At 27.3% G+C, this 19,645-nt stretch overlaps 2 protein-coding genes across 7 annotated transcripts in view; both read left to right on the top strand.

Moving 5' to 3' along the window:
* LOC127287738 (EGFR adapter protein-like) overlaps positions 1–19,645 on the top strand; it is a 73,459-nt gene that overhangs the window by 31,102 nt on the left and 22,712 nt on the right. Inside the window, exons 1-3 of one of the 6 annotated variants that reach the window (XM_051314835.1) lie at positions 14,726–14,995; positions 15,885–16,373; positions 18,079–18,324. In XM_051314835.1, coding sequence (XP_051170792.1) covers positions 18,085–18,324 — 240 coding nt within the window. In that variant the 5' untranslated portion in view covers positions 14,726–14,995; positions 15,885–16,373; positions 18,079–18,084. Of the gene's footprint in view, positions 1–4,415; positions 4,484–14,725; positions 14,996–15,652; positions 16,374–18,078; positions 18,325–19,645 lie in introns of those variants that run through there. The other 5 variants (XM_051314834.1, XM_051314832.1, XM_051314830.1 and 2 more) reach the window with 5 other exon arrangements.
* Positions 848–3,402, top strand: LOC127287740 (phospholipase A2-like). The gene is made up of 4 exons (XM_051314837.1): positions 848–1,300; positions 1,456–1,615; positions 2,601–2,753; positions 2,925–3,402. Exons 1-4 carry the CDS (start codon positions 1,144–1,146, stop codon positions 3,217–3,219), a joined length of 765 nt encoding a protein of 254 aa, XP_051170794.1. The 5' UTR covers positions 848–1,143; the 3' UTR covers positions 3,220–3,402.

The following is a 19,645-nucleotide window of genomic DNA, read 5'->3' as shown; positions in this document are numbered from 1 at the left end:
AAATTCGTCTTGGGGATTGGTTAAGTGAAGTTGGAATGAGATCGAAAGGGGTAAATTGAGAAAGAGAGAAAGGAAGCAAGAGAGAGAGAGAGAGAGAGAGAAGAAGGAGGGGAAAGAGGAAGTAGAAAAGTCAGCTTCCAGGCAAAGCAGTGCTTTTGAATATGCAAAACCTTCTCTCACGCGTCGCTTAACTTGAGAAGAGAGGCGCTATATGAGGTCTGGCGGTTTTGGAAGAAAACATCGGGGGATCATGTGATATATCCTATATAAGAGAGAGAAGATATGTTATTCTCGTAACGAACATGAAATAACAAGACGTACCTCCCACTGGAGAACATGGCTTTTACAAATTTATACTAAGTCAAGTTCCTCTTTCCCAAACCACTTAAGTTTGCACCTCCTTTTCTTCGTATCAAAATCCTTCTTTTGTTATATATATATATATATATATACAACAACCCTTTTCATTTGTCTGAGAAAACATCAAGGAACTTATGTAATATGCAGCATCCAACATTTTTCAACGACAAAAATAAACTTTTCTCTCGAAATATAAATAAAGAGAAAATTTTGCACGAGAGAAGAGAGAGTCTTACCAACTGATGGTAAAACGGATTTTAAAATCAAAAATTCTGCTTTTCAGTTTACAATCTTACTGATTTTGAGTATTACTGAATTTCAGTTTTGAAATTTACTAAAGTGTTTTAATTTCTAAATTCAACTATTCAAACGACCACTTTTTCGATGATGATAATATTTAATAAATACACACGCCTGTGAAACACACACACACATATGGAATATAATATAATTGCGTCATTTTTCGTTGGGGCAATGAACAACTGAAACAAGATTGTCTAGACTTTGGAACAAGCAACGTTGATTGCATCAGAAATTGTCTTCAGTATATACACATGTACTGAATCTACTCTTCATTCTTTAAATAAAACATCACCTGATTTAATCAAAAACAGAGTCAAAGTATATCTCTAATGAAAGTAGTGATCTTGATGATTAAATTCATCATCCCAAGATAATTATAATAGTAATCTATCTGTATTACAAACTTTATCGATTAGAGAAATAAAAGAAAAATGATCACATAACAAATAAATATAAGGAAAAAAAACACAATTTTTAAAAATGTTTCGTCGTATTTTTTTCACTGTATTATTGCTACTTGAACTCGCCGCGATAAAAAACACATCAGTGAAAGTAACGGAAACGGAAAAAGTGTTTTTTAATTTTAAAACGGAAAATGGAACCATGAAAAATAAACCTTTTCGAATTATTTTTCCAGGTGAGAATTTATTTTTATTAATTTTGAATTAAATTTACAATTAACTGTAATTCTTATCAAATTAAATTAATTAGAAGAAATTGTTTCAAAATAAAGTATTCTTTTAAATAACAAAAAAAATTAATTTAATTATTAATTATGATAATAATATATAGGAACACGTTGGTGTGGTGATGGAGACATAGCAGAAAATAATGATGATTTGGGACATTTTAAAGAAACAGATGCTTGTTGTCGACAACATGATCTTTGTTCTAATATAATATATTCTGGTGAATCAAAATATGGTCTTTCTAATGGTGGACATTTCTCAAGGTTTGGAATTTTTATCTCAAATTTAAGATTTTCAAAATTCAAAAAAAATTCAAAATTTAAGAACCAAATTTAAAACAATAATATTTATAATGAATATTAAATTAATAATAAAATAAAAAATAATAATAATAATATTAAAATAATTAAAAATAATAATAGATATAATAGAGAAGAAAAAAAAAATATGAATTCATCTTTTTGACACGTGGGTAAAATGATAATCGCACTGTAACAAAAATGAATGAGACTTCGGTCGCGCCACATTTCATGCGATTTCCCATTGTTGATGATAAACTGTAGTGGACCACGGTAAATTCTAAAGTGTCAAAAATGATCTCAAACAGGATCAAAACCTCTATCGAAATATACTGCAAAACAATTGAAAGTTATATATATACACTAACACAATATAATACAACGGTAACAATTTTTTTAGATTTCCAGTGCAAAATAAAACAAAAAAAAAAAACTTTTCAGTACTGAATTAGAAAAAACTGAGAAAAATAAAAATAAAATAAAAAGCAATAAGAAAAAAATGAAATCAAATAGAAAAGAATCAAAAATGAAGAAATATTCTAAATATAAAATTTGTAATTGAATACGGAAAAAAACTTTATCTGAAATAGCGAAAACTTTCGTTGTTTTAGTGAAACATTTCGCTATTTCAGTGAAACTTATCGCTGTTCCAGGTAAAGATTTTTTTTTTCGTGTAAAATACGTATTAAAAAAATTCTGACAGAAAAATTTTTTTTTCATTTAACCAAAAGAATTGAGACTGATTTTTTATCAAAATAAAATGAATTCATATTTCTCTTCTCTGCAAATATATCAAATAACTATATATTATTATAGAATAGAATATTATATTAAAATATAATATTAATATTAAAAATTATTATAATTATTAAAATTATTAAAATAATAAATAAAATAAATATTACTAAAATTATTAAAAATTAAAACTATATAAATTTTCCTTTAACAGAGTAGAATGTTCATGTGATGAAGAATTTTACAATTGCTTGTCAAATGTCTGCTCGCCACTTGCTTTAAGTATTGGAATAACTTATTTTGATATACTAAGACCACAATGTTTTACACTTGATCATCCTTATTTTGATTGTATTCAAGAAGAAAGGTACATATTTTTCAGACATAATTATTATTATCATCATTAACCAATTATTTTGATAAAAATTAATAAATTTAATTTTTCACTAAAATTTTCTATAAATTTATCATTTCATTAAAATTTAATAATTAATAATAATAAATTTAACATTTCATTAAAATTTAATAATAATTACAGTTATTTATCTTCGTGGGAAACATGCAACAATTGCAAAATTGACAAAACAAAACCAAAAATTTGGCAATGGAGGGAAACAAAAAATTTTGCAAATTCAGAAAATTCAAAAAAACTTTTCACATGTTTTGAAAATGTCACTGCTGAAAAATTAAAAATAACACAGGAAAAAATTTCAAATTTCATTCACGAAAATGGAGTTGAACCATTAATCAAAATGTGTTCAAATCTTCCCCTCGACTCATGGTATAAAAAATTATTATGTCCCAAAATTATTCCATTTTTTGTTGAAAATTAATTATATATATATACAATCTAATCAAATAGATTAATAGTTCAAATACTATTTATATATGCGTCTAATACTAATTACTGATCCCTCTACTATGTTTATAAATTATATTTTGTAAATTATATAAATATTAATTCTCTATGTGATATTATCTCTATGTGATATATTAATAAATTATTGTTAAAAATATTTTAATTTTGTAGTTTTTTAATTTTCATTTATAAAATGTAAATAATTATATAAATTTCTATTTATTATAATAGACTAAAAATGACTTATTTAATAAAATTTCAAATTATAGCAAATCCTGTGCAACTCGTTTTCTCTCTCGAAACTGTTTTGCAGTATTAAAAATCCCGAGCCTGATCCGGATTTTCTCGGTCATCCCTCACGCAAATCCAGTAGTTACGTTATCAAGGGATGGTCACCATTATTCCGGTGTATTAGTCAAGAATTTAATATAACCTGCCAATATGTTTCACGACGCGTCATTCGTGTCATACGAAAATCGCTTTTTCAATTTAAAAAAAGAAAAAAAACTACCTAAAAATTAATCATTTCGAGACAAAAATTAATATTTTTTTTTTAATCGAGAAAATCCAAAATAACGAATTTTGAACTAACAACAACTATATAGTCAATAGAATAATAAAATAGAAGATTTAACAAGAGGAATTTCCATTCTCTCGGAAAATGAAAATATATTTGCATTTTGAATCTTGACTTGTATATAAGTAAAAAAAAAAAAAAAATGAGATACTTTATAAAATCTGGAGCAGGAAAGTAAATGAAATAAAAACAAGGGTAAGTGGACTGTAAAAATGAGGAATACTCTAACAATGATCATCCTCACAAAGTACCGACATTACATCCGTTTTCATCGTCCTTCGACAAAAGCCATTCTTTGTCTTACAATAATTACTGCCGCAATACTCTCAGTCGATCTTTCATTCGCCTCAGCAGTTTTTAAGACAATGAGTTTCCTTCGTGAAATCAGAATTCCTTCTGTTAATTTTTCTGCTTGCACTAACTTATTTTTAACAAAACAAAATAAGATTTTCATTCAAGAAAAAAAAATGTCATTAAAATCATTCGACTTCTTTTATTTCTCCTATATATACCAAGAAAAACAATATAATATAAAAATAGAATTTCTTCGAGGTGTATAAAAAAATAATTCTTATACTTTTTTTTTTTCACAGAATATAAATTCAACCAAAATCGATTGCCTAACGTCAAGTGGATGAGAATATGAAAACCAAATGGAAGAGTGAGTAGAATTTGATTGTCCTCATTTGTAACTGTGGATTCGAGACAAATCATAAAACATAAAAAAGAAAAAAGTGGAATTTTTCCGTGTCATTGGTAGACGGCTTAGAAGAAACTGGGCCAGCTGTTCAAGCGAATACTTCACAAGGGTTTCCTGCTTTTTATAAATATAGTATCTCTTGGTTGCTTTTGTCAAGCGTTACTTGCTTTTCAAATACACAAAAAACTTTTCTTTTTTTTTTAATAAAAATCGTTAATGGCTCTGCCTTTTTCGACTTTTTAACTTATATTTCTTTAATTATTTTTTTTTCAAGAAGATAAAAATTTAAAATTCTAAAATTTAATTCTCATAAGAATTTAATACGTTCTGATAAAAAAATTTTTTAATAAAATTATCAAAATGAAAATTTTTCTTTATTTCGAAAAAAAATTGATTGTTTATCATTCTGTCTGGCTTTCAGTTAAAATGTAAATATTTATTGTGTAAATAAATAATTTCATATGTGGAATAATTTTATGTTGGACATATAACTGCGGACAGATAGGTATACGCGAATATCCATATAACACGCGGTTTTCATTACTTTAGATTTGGTTGTTGGCCAAATACTCTGAAATAATCACTAGATCCATTAATATCGTAGAGACGTGAAACGACATTTTTACTACTGAAATTAATTAACTGACCCAATAAAAGAAAAGTAAATTGTAATGATTATTTTTTTATGCATTCAATTTTCTATTTGTAAAATATAAAGCAATTCCCTTTGTACAATAGATAGTTTTTCATTTAATTAGTATTTATAGGGTATATGTATATATATATATATATTCTATACACGTGATAGCAAATGCTTTTAAACATGTACAAAACGTATTGATTTTAAATCGCTTTGTTCAATTTTCAACGATATTGAGTTCAGTCATCAAAGTTAAAATGCAATTGCACTTATAAATTTCAAAACAAAAATAAATAACGCGCAATAGAAAAACACAAAAAACGAAGCAAAGGTACACTGAAAAAAAAAATTTTATTTTATTCAAATAATCAGTTACTTGACTATTATTATCAAATAAATATTTACTTGAATCTAATAATTTTTGAAATTTAAATAATTGAATCAAATAAACTGTATTTAAACAATTAATTTCTGTATTTAAAACAAATACCATTCAATTGACTCAAAAATTATTTGGTTCGAGTAAATATATTTGTTTGATTATAATCAAGTAAGCGATTATTTGAATAAAATAAATTTTTGTTTCATTGTACAAAAATAATTTTAAAAAGCAATAAAACATAAATAAAATTTATACAATGAACATAAATAATTCAGAAAATAAAAATAGTTATAATAAAAGATTCCCTATTGATTTTCATAATTTAATTTTCTTAATTTTAGAATATCCTATATGTTTCCAAAAATATAAATTCCTAATAAAATTTTCCTAAAAATAAATTCCTAAATCTTTTCGTACACTCAAAGTTCAATAATAAATAAAATCATCCAGAAGCAGTTTTCGTTCCAAAATTTTTGTTTAATTTAATTTTAATAATTTGGAATAATCAGTTACTTGACTATAATCAAATAAACATTTACATGAACCAACAAATTTTTATTTGAATTGAATAAATTGTATTCGAACCAACACAGAAAATTAAAAGGCATTAAAATAAGCTGCAACGCTTATTATTTTAATCCAATTTTGCTTATTTTAATCCATTTTGGTATTAAAATAAGCAAAATTGGATTAAAATAATAAGCGTTGCAGCTTATTTTAATGCCTGTTAATTTTCTGTGAATAATTTCTGTATTTGAAACATATTTAATTGATTCAAATAGTAATTATATGATACAAATAAATATTTATTTGATAGTCAAGTAATCGATTATTTGAATCAAATAATTTTTTTTTTTTTTTTATTGTAGATACAAATTTTGAGGGAATGAAAAACAATTTCAAATCAAATGTGAATAAATTCACTGCATTCAGAAAAATGTACTTTAGGAAAAAAAGTAACGAGGAAAATATTTTTGTAGAAAAAAAAGTAAAATTTTCCTAATTTTAGAATTTCCCACATAAATATTATTTCTTTCCTAAATCAATAATAAATATTTTTTAAACCTCGTCAAGTTTTTTTTTAGTTTTTTATTTCTAGGTGAATATTTCAATGTTGACAATGTGAAGACTGTTTTTTTTTTTAAAAAAAGATAGTTTTCTGAATGTGTAAAAAAAACACCTTTTCACATATAAAGAGCGAGATCGCTTGGAAATGTAGGCGAAATACCCTAGTAGAATGGATTTTAGAAGGGTTATCAATCAGGATAAGGGCGATATACCCACACAGAAGAGCGACCGGCATTAGTCTCTGCCGCTTGGATTACGATATGAGTTTCGCGCTGCCAATCACTTTCGAAATGTTCCCAGTCTCTGGAGCCCAGACTTACCGCACACGATTCTCAAACCCAATATAACATCACTTCGCACCTATTTCAAATTTCGAACAAGAAGAATAAATTGCCTTTGGATGTGAAATAATACCAAATTTTAATATATAATTTCCATTTTCATATTCACGTATGCAAAATCAAAGTTTTTATCTCTCGAGATTTCATTTGAAACAAGTTAGAAAAAAAAAAATTCGTCAAAAGAAAAAATTTTTTTATTAACTAAAAACTACTTTATATATTCTGAAACTATAAATTATTATTTTATCATTTTTATATTGTTACTAACAATATATTTGTCTCAAAGCTAAATAATTGTTTGTTTCAAATAAAGATTTTTATTTGAACCACAAAAAAAATTTTTATTTTAATTAAATAGGATTTACTTCAATCAAATAAATACTTATCTATATATTTTTCACTTGGTTTATAATATTTAAACTAAATAAATTTTATGTGAATTAAGGGGAGGCATTACATTTATTTATTTATAGTGCCACGGAAAAAAAATCTTCATCTGGAACAGCGATAAGTTTCACTGGAACAGCTAAATTGTTTCACTAAATCAGCGAAAGTTTTTGCTATTCTAGAGAAACATATTGCTGTTCCAGATAAAGTTTTTTTTCTGTGTGTTACAAAAAATTAAGATTTTTCAAAATGGAACTACTTTCACAGTTTTGACTATTTTTCTACGTCAATTTTTTTACAAACTTTTTTAACACTATATTTTTTACAATCTTTTGTACAAATTTTAAAAAATTTTAATTTTTTGAAAAAAGAAAGGACCAAAATGTTGTAATAAAAAAAATAGAACATCGAGAGTTCTTTAAAATTTAAAGTGATCAAAATAAAGGTCTTGCCTGCCCTTAAAATAGAATTTATTTCAAGCAAATAAATATTTTTCTAGCTTCGAGATAAATATATTTTTTTTTTTCTTTTAGTGTATAATTATTACTAAAAATTTAAAATAAAATTCAAGTTTCATATTATACGTAATATAATGTTTATCGTGTACGAGTTATGTGATTCGTGTATAATTCCTGCAATTGGATGCGTGCCCAGTTCCCTCGTAAACGTAGAATATTAGGCGCATTCTTGAGAAATTCAAATTTTCCAAAACATTGAAACTCTAATTATATTTTTTCTTCCCATAAGAAAATATAATTAACGAAAATTTTAATTTTACTTAAGTATTAAAAAAAAAAAAAAAATTACAACAAATTCAGAATAAGAATCAATAAAAATGAATAATGTTTTTTTTAATCTCTAAAATATATATATAAAGAACGTAATTTCGCGTTTAAAGTGAAATCGTCCGTTTTTTAAATATTGTCTACTCCTTTTAGTTGCATTCTAATCTAAAGATGAAAAATTGCAGTTAAATCTCAAGAGAGAAAGAGAGCAGAAATTTTTCTAAAGGTTTTCTCGACTAGATTCTCCTTAAAAATGATGAATATCTTTGCTCGGAGCTAAGTATTGAGAAAAATAAAAAAAGGATAAAATACTCGTAAGTAAAGGATTGGAAGGTTGATCAATGTGAAGTTCTGTTAGTAGGTTTCCGGATAAACCCGGATTTCCTCGAGAGATATCTGGCACGACCAGATATTCCTTTTTCAGATTTCTTCCTGTTTTCCTTTTTTTTTTTTTTTTTTTTTCTTTTGCTCCAACTGCATATATACCTATTTCGTAAATGTCATGCAATACGAACCATCTTATCGTATATCTATACACCATATATATGTATATATATACATTTCTAGGTCTATTCTAAACCCCTATATTTCGGTTTTCTACTCAACCAAAGTACACAACAGTGTGCTACTCTTTTCCTTCATCTTATTTGACACACATGCGACGATGACATACGGTGGGCAAAACGCAAACGCCGACGGCCGGATTTCCCCTCAGAAACTTCCTATTCCACCCTTTTCATGTGAGAGGGTAGAAACTTTCGCGGTTGTTACGCGTGGGACCGCGATTCTGTTGGCGATACCAAGCGAGAATTCCTTTCAGTTTTCACGTTACCTATATATATATAGATACGAATAGAGAGGGACGAAGACAGGGTGAAAAGAGACGACGACCCGCCACTCACGTAATGATCACAAGTTTTGAAGCAATGTCCGGCCTTCTTTTCTCTCCTTTACTTCAAAATCTTTTCTTTTCCTTTTCCTTTTCCTGATACTGTCTGGAAAAGAAACTTCCTCGCATCCTTCAAACTTCTACTCGAAAAGACGACTGAGAAAATTGGATATCCTCTATATATGTATTGACATTTTTCGTCAATTTTTATTTTTCCCTTATTTTTGAATTTTTAGTGCAAATTTTAAATCAATTGTTTTTGCATATAGTATTATACCAAGAGAAACAAGTAATCTTATTTTGAGATGAAACTAGGATAAAAAAATATGAGAAAAGCAGTAACGGTTGCTATGGAAACAGTTGCTATGGAAACGGTTGCCATGGAAATGGTTACTATGGTAACGGTTGCCATGGTAACTGTCATCACGAAACCCTAAAAAATCTTTCCAACAGATGTAGGATTGACAACATTTAAGTGAAATTTACTTTTCGTTTATGGAAACAAACTATTTATAGAATAAAAATTTTCCTATAATAAAAGAAAACTGATTGATACTCTCTAAATCTGAATTAGTCACGTTTAATTAATTCAATTAAGCCGATTCGTTTATTAAATGAATTAGTAACCATTTTGACTAATTTTTTAGTCAAAAATAGAAAAGGGAGGCCACAAGTTTATGTACTATCAGGGTTCAACAGTGAAATCTCACTGATTCAAAATTTAGAAAGAAGATTTTTTAAATGGTCAACCATTATATATATATATATACGAAATGTAGAATTTTCAAGAAGGTAATTTCAACACCAGAAATTAAAGGTCGGAAATTGCTACCAAAGAGTTAGAGGCATAACGAATCGAAAAGCCTGCGGCTGAACACTCACTTACTACTTTTCCAATCCCCTGAGACTCATACCTTTGTCAATGGTATCTTCGGGTGCTACATCACTCTGTTTTATAGCATCCGAAGTCCCGAAAGGATATTACGGCCTTTACTCTACATCCTCTAGACTATAAGGACATCTTTATTAGGTGTCTTCTAATTTATTTGATTTTCCAAATATCACCACACACGACTTTTGTCTCAAGTGACAAAATTTCAAGATATAATCAAAATGTTCAATTTTCAATAATAATATTAAAATTTAATTCCCATATTCGAATATTCATAATAAATGACGTCATAATGTTGACAATAGAAATTAATCAAAAAAGTTTTAATGGTTAAAATTAAAAAAAAAAGTAGTTTTAAAAATATTATGTACCTTTAAAGATTTGTTAAAATTTAATATGTTCGTAAAAATTAAATTCTTTTATACTAAATTTAAGTTGAAAATTTTAATTAAAAATTTGAATAGAAAATTTAAATTTGAAATTTAAATTTGAAATAACTTACATTTAATATAAAAAATTTAACAAAAAAATGTTTTAAAAAACTATTTTTTAAATTTTAGATAAAAATTACATTTTGTCTATACATAATATTATAAACTTTAAAAAAGGGAAAAGTTTCGAATTTCTTTTCAAATAATTTAATTTAATTAAAAAATGAATTTCCTTTTAATATGAACCCCTTCAAGAGAGCATATTGTAATACATGCATGTAACTTTCGTTGCAGAGCCACAGGCATATTGAAAAATATAAACAAATGTACATTTTATCTAAAAATATATAATAATTTAATAAACAGTTTTTAAAGAAAATTATCAAAATTTATGAATAAAGACAATTTTTGTAGAAAAATTAAGCAATTAGAGAACAAACATATTTTTCTTACGGAAAAAAAATTAAACGGAAAAACTTACTGATCGTCGATAATTTCGTACCTGAAACAAAAAAAAAAGAATAAAACGTTAATTATAACTTATTAATAATAATGATAAACTAACATTTATAATGTTAATTACTTAAATTAAATACTTAAATTTTAAAATACAAACTTAGTAATAGTATTCTTACATGGAAAAAAGATATTCAAAACTATTTAAAATAAAACACAGAAAATAATTATTCTGAAATTTAGAATATCACAGAAAAAACCTGAACTCAATTTAGTTGCAGTTCAAAATGAGCCAAAGATGTAGAATGTGGCGCCACCTACGAGGCACAGTTTTGATACGTTTCAAATTGAGTACACTACTCATTTTGAGCTCAGATTTTTCTGTATACATACTTGGCACCTATTTAAAAATATTTTATACCTAAATTTAGTATGTAATATGCTAATTTTAAGAATATTACATACTGAATTTAAGTATAAAATATTCTAAAATAGGTGTCAGTACATATTCTAAATTTCAGAATAATTTATTTGGGCAAAGAAAATAAAAGAAATAAAAAGCAATTCTAAAAATTTTATTATTGGTTACATAAAACTTGTATTATTGACTACAGAGCTTTCACATATCACTCGAAAGTTTTTCGAGGATGTCGCAAAAGTTCGAACAAGCAGAGAGAAACGAAAAGAGCACTTTTAGATAAAATGTTAAATCACATCTACACTTAAAAAAGTGACAACTACATACATGTTTAAATAATATGATACATATATACAGATAAAGTCCGAGGGGTGACAAATATATATATATATATATATTATAAATACAGAGCTTTTTCTGACTGTAATGGGATAATCGCATAAGCTCCCAGATTCGACGAGACGAGCGTTGGAATAGATGCTGTGGCTGCCTTGGTAAACATATTGCCAGAATACTACAGCACACTTTAACCCCTTCCTAATCCTGCGTAAGGATTAAAGCACAACCCCAACGTTCGATGCCCTTCACCTTCTACGTTTCACGATATAAACTTCATCCTCGCAACCTCGTATAAACTATATGATTTTATACTTTTTAAATTCCCAATTTTTTTCAATCCTTTCATTAACTGAAGATTAAAATATTTTTTTATTTTCATTAAATAGAAAACTTTTACGATAATCGTTTTTTTTTTCAAATATACTGTATACTTCAGGATTTTTTTTTTAAATCTCTTGTACCCCTCCTCAATCCTTTCAGGTCATTTCACCCTTTCCGTGGACAATTATTTTACTCCCTTGAGCAGAAAAAAAAATATTTAAAAAAATGTGCTTTGATATTTAAAATCTTGAAAAAACAAAAAAAAAATTCACAACAACAACAACAAAAACTTTTTTACGAGAATGTCTACTTTGTAATTAACTTGACGAAAATTAACAGCCTCAAAAGTTCCCAAGAAGCATTGCGTGAATAACTGAGACTAAGTTTCAGTTAATTTTTGAGTAGAAAAGATGCAGCCTGTAATTAATTATTCCTTCAGCCAGATGGCGAACGACTGCTTAAATTTCGAATGCAACTTTAAACTTTAATGAAGTGAATCGAATTATTTCTTCTAGTTTCTATAGAATTTAATATGCTTCATCGATTTTCTAGGAATGAAATCCAATATAAAATTGTATAAAAATAAAAATAATACTTATTAATTAATAGTAATTAATATTAATTTTAATAAAATTTCAGAACATCATCAGAAAATTGAAATTATTCATTATTTTAAAGTGTTTCATTAATATAAAATTTTAAAACTAAGTTGATTGAATAAATCTTCTTTTTATTAAGAATCATATTAATTCTATATACGCGTTTGATATTCACGTTTATACCTGCTTTTTGTACCGTCCGATTAACTATTAAAGTAATAAATGTATATTGATCTATAATTTTACCTAATGATAAAAAGCACATATAATGGAAATTACAGTCTATAATCGCTAACGCACACCGACTTTATGTATTTTACAAAATATTGCAAAATTTATAGCAATTTTTTAATTTTCAATAAAAGGACGATTATAAAGTACTGAAACAACATGATTTAATAATATAAATTTCGAAAAAAAAACTTTATAAAATTTCTGTATATGGTATTATAAGTTTTTTTTATTTATTCAAAACCCTACATGGAAAAAAAGAATTAACTGCACTCAGAAAAAAATTTGCAAAAATTTATTAAAATAAACCCAACGCTTATTTAGATCAAATAAATATTTTAATGTGTTTTGATTGAAGCAAATATACCAGTTCTTTGAATTAACCTAATTTTTTGGTTATTTCAAAGAAAATTTGTTTACTTCAAATAAATATTTATTTGATCTAAATAAACGTATGGTTTATTTTTATAAAAGTTTCGAACAAAAAAAGAATTTGATTGATCCAAATAAACTTTTGGTTGATTCAAACAAAAGTTTAGTATAGCAATGCATGTTCCTTCATATATTTTCCCCAATTATTCATTATCTAGTATGAAACACTTGCTTTTAGCCACTAAATTTAATACGACGCACTAATCACCTTCAACAAATATTTTTACAGTTTTTCCATACAGGTTCATTTTGAGTAACGTGAAGTTGTCTATTAACTCATTTTGATACAGATCTCATAACGAGATGCAGCAAAAATAAATTCAGTTTTTTTCTATGTAGAAGCAAAATTTTGTTGTTTCAAACAAATTTTTTTCTTAGTGTAAAAGATGTTTAGTACTCTCTTAATTTAAATTAGTAAACAATTTAACTAATTTGAATTAGTGACTCACGTTTTGCTTTTGAATTAGTTAAATCAGTGAGATTTTACTGACGAAGTAGTTAAAATTTAGAGACTGAATCACTTCAGTAAAATTTCCCCTGGAATTTAGTAACATTTCATTAAAAATCAGTAGAATTATTACCGATTTAAACCGTCAAATCTGCATTATCATTAATCGGTAAAACAGATTTGCCATGCAAATCTGCATTATCACCAATCTGTAAACAAATACTGTCTCAATCAGTAAAGAATTCTACTAATTTTTAGTAAAATGTGACTTGGAGATCTTACTGAAATGATTCAGTTGCTAAATTCCAACTATTTCGTCAGTGTAATCTCACTGCTTAAATTTTAGATAGTATATTTTAGTATATTTTTAGTATATTTTTTATAGTATATTTTTAGACCAGAATCACGGGTCAAAAAATGTTTATCTCTTTCAGAGTGGAAGCAAAAATGTCTTTAAACTCAGGGAGTTAATTATTAAATATTTTTGGGGCCTAAAAAAATCACTAATAAAAAAAATATGCAATATATATATTCATCAAAAAGGAAAAATCTACCCACTAAAAAAAAAGCGAAAAAAGAAACGAAAACCGCACAACTTCCAGGATTCGAGCCCACAACCTGAAGACACACCTTCTCAGCTTTCATCCACATCCTCTTTTCATTCTTTTTTTCAACTGGAAAGCTATTCGCATCAGGACCGCATTCGGTCCTTCTCCGCAAGTTATCAAAATTGCGATTCAGGAAAAGATCATGGTGCGCTTCGGTTTTGGTATCCGCGTGGAGGTCAAAGAACGTCTCTTATACGATCTCGCTTCAACTTGAAGTCAAGGTGGTATTTGCCAGCTGCCGTTGATCGTGTTCAATGCCGCAGTCGAAGCAAGAAAGCTGCCTTCCATATAAACGAAGTGGGGATAGAGTTCGTACATACAGGCCATGCCACAGCATCGGCTTCGGTTTCAGTCTCTCCATTACACCAATATATATTCTTATACTCCATACAAACACATTCTCTTTTAATATATACACACTCCATATATACATTTATATCTATATCTACATCCTTCTTCTTCATCCTTTCTCTCCTATCCAAAGTAGTTCGTCACCTCTCACTTGCACACGCAAACCACTCGATTCACTGATGGTGATGGTGATGCTGTGCAGTTCTACTGGCATGTTCGTAGCGAGTGGACGTGCCACCACGTGGATTTCGGAAAAAAAAAATCAAATTCCTACCCACCGGCAACCCATTCCTTGTCGTCCCTAGTCAACCAGTGATACCATATAACCAGAGGATACCAACTCCGGAAACACCGAATCCCTTGTTCCGTTTTTGTGTCTTATCACGTGCTCCAAAGTGTTAATAATATCGGACAAATTATTTTTCAATAAATACACACATCGATTTTGAAATATGGTAAAATCGGTATTTAAAATCAATTTCCATTTTAATTTTGATAATTCATTTTTAAAAAGAAGTTTATAATTAAAAAACAAAATGGTTGCACATCTTAATATTCATAACGGATAAAACATAATTTAAAGTACTAATACAGTAATATTTTACTGTACAGTAATATTCCGCCATTAGTACAATATTTATACTAAAAAGAATTCTGCTCCGTTAAAAATTTCAAAAACATGCTGTCAAAAATGTCAAGTTTCAAAATGTGCCTTTAAAAAAAAAGTCTTCTAAAAACAAGTGCTATAAAAAGCCAATGCAAGAAATATATTTAGAAATACACACATATACATTTTAGAGTAAATATTTTTAAAGCCTTTTTTTTTGCAGCTCACATTTTGTAACGCACATGTTAGTAGCACACGTTTTGAAATATATACCAACATTTTTACAGTACACCATAAAAAGAAAAATTTCGTATCCACTCGGCCTTTTAGTGAGATGAAATTGCCATATATAAAATCCGTATGTTCGAAGTGTTAGAATAAAATAGTTTGGCAAATAATAGAAACTAATTTAACCATTTTCTTTTTTACATTATAACATGAATTTTAAATTTTATTTAAAAATTTTTTAATTCAATTTCTTTATATAAAAATTCTTTTTCTCCAGTACGATAAAAAATTTCGCTTCCATCTTGAAAGACCTCGATTTTCAGAGTCGTGATGTGTATTATAAAATTCTTATATTTCTGGTATAGAGCAGATGATACACACCTGCTCCAAATTATGGATTTGACGCAAATGATTTTGCGGTATTGAATATTCGAAATCCTAGTTCAATACTTTTTCTTTTTTTTTGGGATAAAAAAAATCTAGACCGGTTTTTTACGGACCTTTTATAGAGTTTCTTTGAGAAATCAAGTGTGTTGGGGCGCCAATGAGCAGTGTTAATAGCAAGACGAGACAAGGTACCGTAAGCAGAGAGCCTTCTCCACGGAATAAAGGATATATAATGTGTCGCGTCGATGCATACAGTCTTGAACAGAGTCAGCCTCTGGAATTCGATGGAACGAGACCATCGCAAGAATGATGAGTAAGCAGCGAAAGGAATTTTGAGGGAAAAAAACAAAAAAAAAGTAAAGTAAAGTGAGAAAGTGTAAGGATGACGACGACCATGATGATAATGATGATGATACTAAGCTGCAGGAAGGGTTTTCGAAGAATCCTTGGAAAAGAAGTGAAAAGTGAAATGTCCATGTGACTCGTGATAGTTGTGTGTTGTGTGTGCCCTCTTGTGAGGAATTTCTTCCCTCATTGGGAAGAGGCATTTCTTAAAGAGGGACTTCACCAAGGTATATCTTCAAGGAACCTCTTCAAAACTAGTTAGAAAGGTACCTGAGAAGTGCCTTCTTATGTGTTTTCACAAAAATATAATTTTTTTTATAAAAGATCAGATTGCCTTTTTTGAAAGTACTTTCAATACTTCTTTTTTTTTAAATAGTTTTTAGTGCCACCATATATAGATACTGGGTTATGAAATATCTCTTAAAGTGCTGTACTTAAAATTGTAAAGTACACAGAAATTGATACTCTATAAAAACTCAACACGCGTGAATATTACCTACTCTCTAAAGAATTAGTAAAAATTGTAACTTTATTTGAATTATTCACTGTTGAATTAGTTAAATTTTGCTAATTCGATAGTAAAAAATTTTTACTATCAAATTTTATTAATTCAAAAACAAAAAATGAGTCACTAATTTAAATTGGTAATTTTTACTAGTTCAAGAGAGTAAAAAATTGTTTATCATTGGTTCGAATTTGTTTTTACAAATTTTGTTAGATTTCATTTTTAATTTTTTTAAAAATAGATTTTATTTAAAAAGGAACTTTATACCGGAATTTTTATTTAACAAAAAATACTAATTGAATTTTTATGTCAATGGTATTTCTATAAAAAATAATCAAAATTGCTGTGTACTTTACAAAGGCTTTTGTTTCTTTTAATCTTTTCTATTTTCTTTTTACATTTTTCTTGTTCATCAACCCATTGACAATGAAAGTAATTAAACCTTTATCAAATATAGTATTTCTATTTCTTAACGGTTTTTGCTAAAATTCGATAATAACAAAATGGTATTTGTTTCAAATACAGAAATTATTGGTTCAAATACAGTTTATTTAATTCAAATAAAAATTAATTGGTTCAATTAAATATTTATTTGATAATAGTCAAGTAACAGATTATTTGGAGTGCATGATTATCCCAATAAAAATCTTTACTTAAAATTTAAATTTTAAAGAATTTTATTAGATATTATTATTTTTTATAGGCGAATTTTTATTTTTCCAATTAACATTTGACAAAATTTCTTTTTAAACAAATTTCTACTCAGCAGAATTTCAATGTATCGAACTTTTATAGTACAGAATTCTTAAAACGCCGAATTTTTATTTGTCCGAAACTGCAAATGGCCGAACAAACAATAGACAGAAAGATTTCGGCGCGATGTTTAAAATTCACCAATCAAAGATTGTCAAGAAAATTGTGATTGGTAGATTTTAAAAATCGCGCCGATATCGATTGTTTGTTCGGCCATTTGCAAATTCGGATAAATAAAAATTCGGCGTTTTAACAATTCAACCAAATAAAAATCTTTAAAAAAAAAGAATTTCTGACAAATGTTAGTTCAAAAAATGAAAATTTGTCTAAAAAAATAATTATACCTAATAAAATTATTGAAAATCAAATTCAAATTCAACAATAAATAGATTTAAATAGAAATTTTTATTTATCCAATAGAATGAAAATTCATTTAACAAAAAATGTAATTCTCTTTCATTTCTTAAATTATTTAAAAATTATATAATTCGAAATTATATGCAGTAGAAAATAAAATAAAAATTTAATTCTTGTAAAAAGGATTCAAAACTTGAAAGTACACTATAAAAATATTATGTCAATGGGTTGAACATGAGTTGAATGAAATTCAGTAGAGCGACTCGATGATAAGGTTCTTTTCATTTTCTATGAAATTTTCAATAGGCAAAAAAGAAGGGATATCTGATCCTGAAATTTTTTTTTTTTTTTCAAAGTTGGGTATGAGGAGATTCACACGCAGGCGAAAGACCCTAGCAGCAATTTCGGCGATTATGGGACGCCTCGGAAAGAGTCTGCAGAATACGACTCGACCCATCTTTAAAGTACATTATCGTAAACTCGACGACGAATACAATCAAAATCATCTTCAGCAACATCAAGAACAATTGAAGTGCATGTCAACATTACCAGAATACATGTCTTACTGTTGCTGTCAGTGTGGACACACGCAAAAATTGAAAGTAAGTTCATTTTGCGGATAGATGAAAATAAAATTTATAAAGTTGGAATGCAACTGATTTCTCAAAAAAAAAAATGTAATTAATACTTTCCACCTCTCTGGATCGTTTAATCAAAATGATAATACTTATTTAAAAAGCCCAACATCTCAGACAATATTAAAACCGAAATAAACTGCAGATTAAAAAGTGATACAGAATTCTGGTAAATAAAGCTTCAAATAAAATTTTGAATATTCTTAAAAAAACCGTCCTCTACAGAAATTGTAGGGAAAATAAAAAAATCATTTTGATTTTACAGAAAAAAATTTCACTAAATTTTATTAGTTGTCTGTACTTTTTTTTTTATCTTTTGACAATTTCTTTGATTCTCATCTCGATCACGAAAGATCGTCGCTCGTTAACGTGGCTCGTTACTTGAGCTTCGAGTGCATTCGAGTGGCCCCCACAAAGTATTCGGTGAACGCTATCGATCATCACCAGACTCATAAAGCGCGATGGGAAACTTTCAAATATCAAGTAGAGTTCGCCAAGCTACTTTTTCCTTCACTATATACATATATATATATATACCCATCTACCGATCCGATGCCATATCTTTCACTTTTTATTATACATATATTGTCCGACTGTTCTTCACAGAATATTACATATCCCTTTCCCACATCCCTTAACCAAAAAGTTTCCTTTTTCCAAACTTTTCAATTCTCCAGAGTCGAGGAAACATTCTTTTAATTTTGGATAATAAAACATTTTTCCTTTCTTTTTGACACGCCACTCTTTTAAATTGGAATTTTTATCATTTCTGTGGCGTAAAAAAAAATTTTTTATCCTAGAATCGTATGCAGAAATTGTCACATTTTTTGAACTAATTTTCACACACAGAGAAATGTTTTATTTGAACCAAATATAATATATTTGAGATAAATAAACGTATATTTGTCTCTAAGCCAACTAGCTCATTTATTTAAATCAAATAAATGATTAAAATGAATGATTTTTTAATATTTTTTTTTTTTAGTAACGAAATTTCCTTATATTTTGAATGACAATAATTTTTATATTTCAATAATTGTTGTAACCAAAAATTATATAAAAATAAATATAAAAATATATATTAAAAAAATATATATAAAAATACATAAATTATTATATAAACATCCACTTTTCTTCAATGTACTCAAATCAAAAAAATTATGTTTAAATGAACTCTTATAACTAGTAAAGTAATAATGAACTTTACAAAACGGTTTGTTTTTGATTAAAAAAAAAGGAGTGTAACAACACTTCAAGCCCTTTTTCGTAAATGAAGGAATCTAGAAAG

This window comes from Leptopilina boulardi, unplaced genomic scaffold (genome assembly GCF_019393585.1).
Source record: "Leptopilina boulardi isolate dan_hultmark-lab unplaced genomic scaffold, ZJU_Lbou_2.1 LbouV2_372, whole genome shotgun sequence".
Taxonomy (NCBI): Eukaryota; Metazoa; Arthropoda; class Insecta; order Hymenoptera; family Figitidae; genus Leptopilina; species Leptopilina boulardi.
The sequence above is the reverse complement of the archived record's forward strand: the minus strand, read 5'-3'. Positions and strand labels throughout refer to the sequence as shown.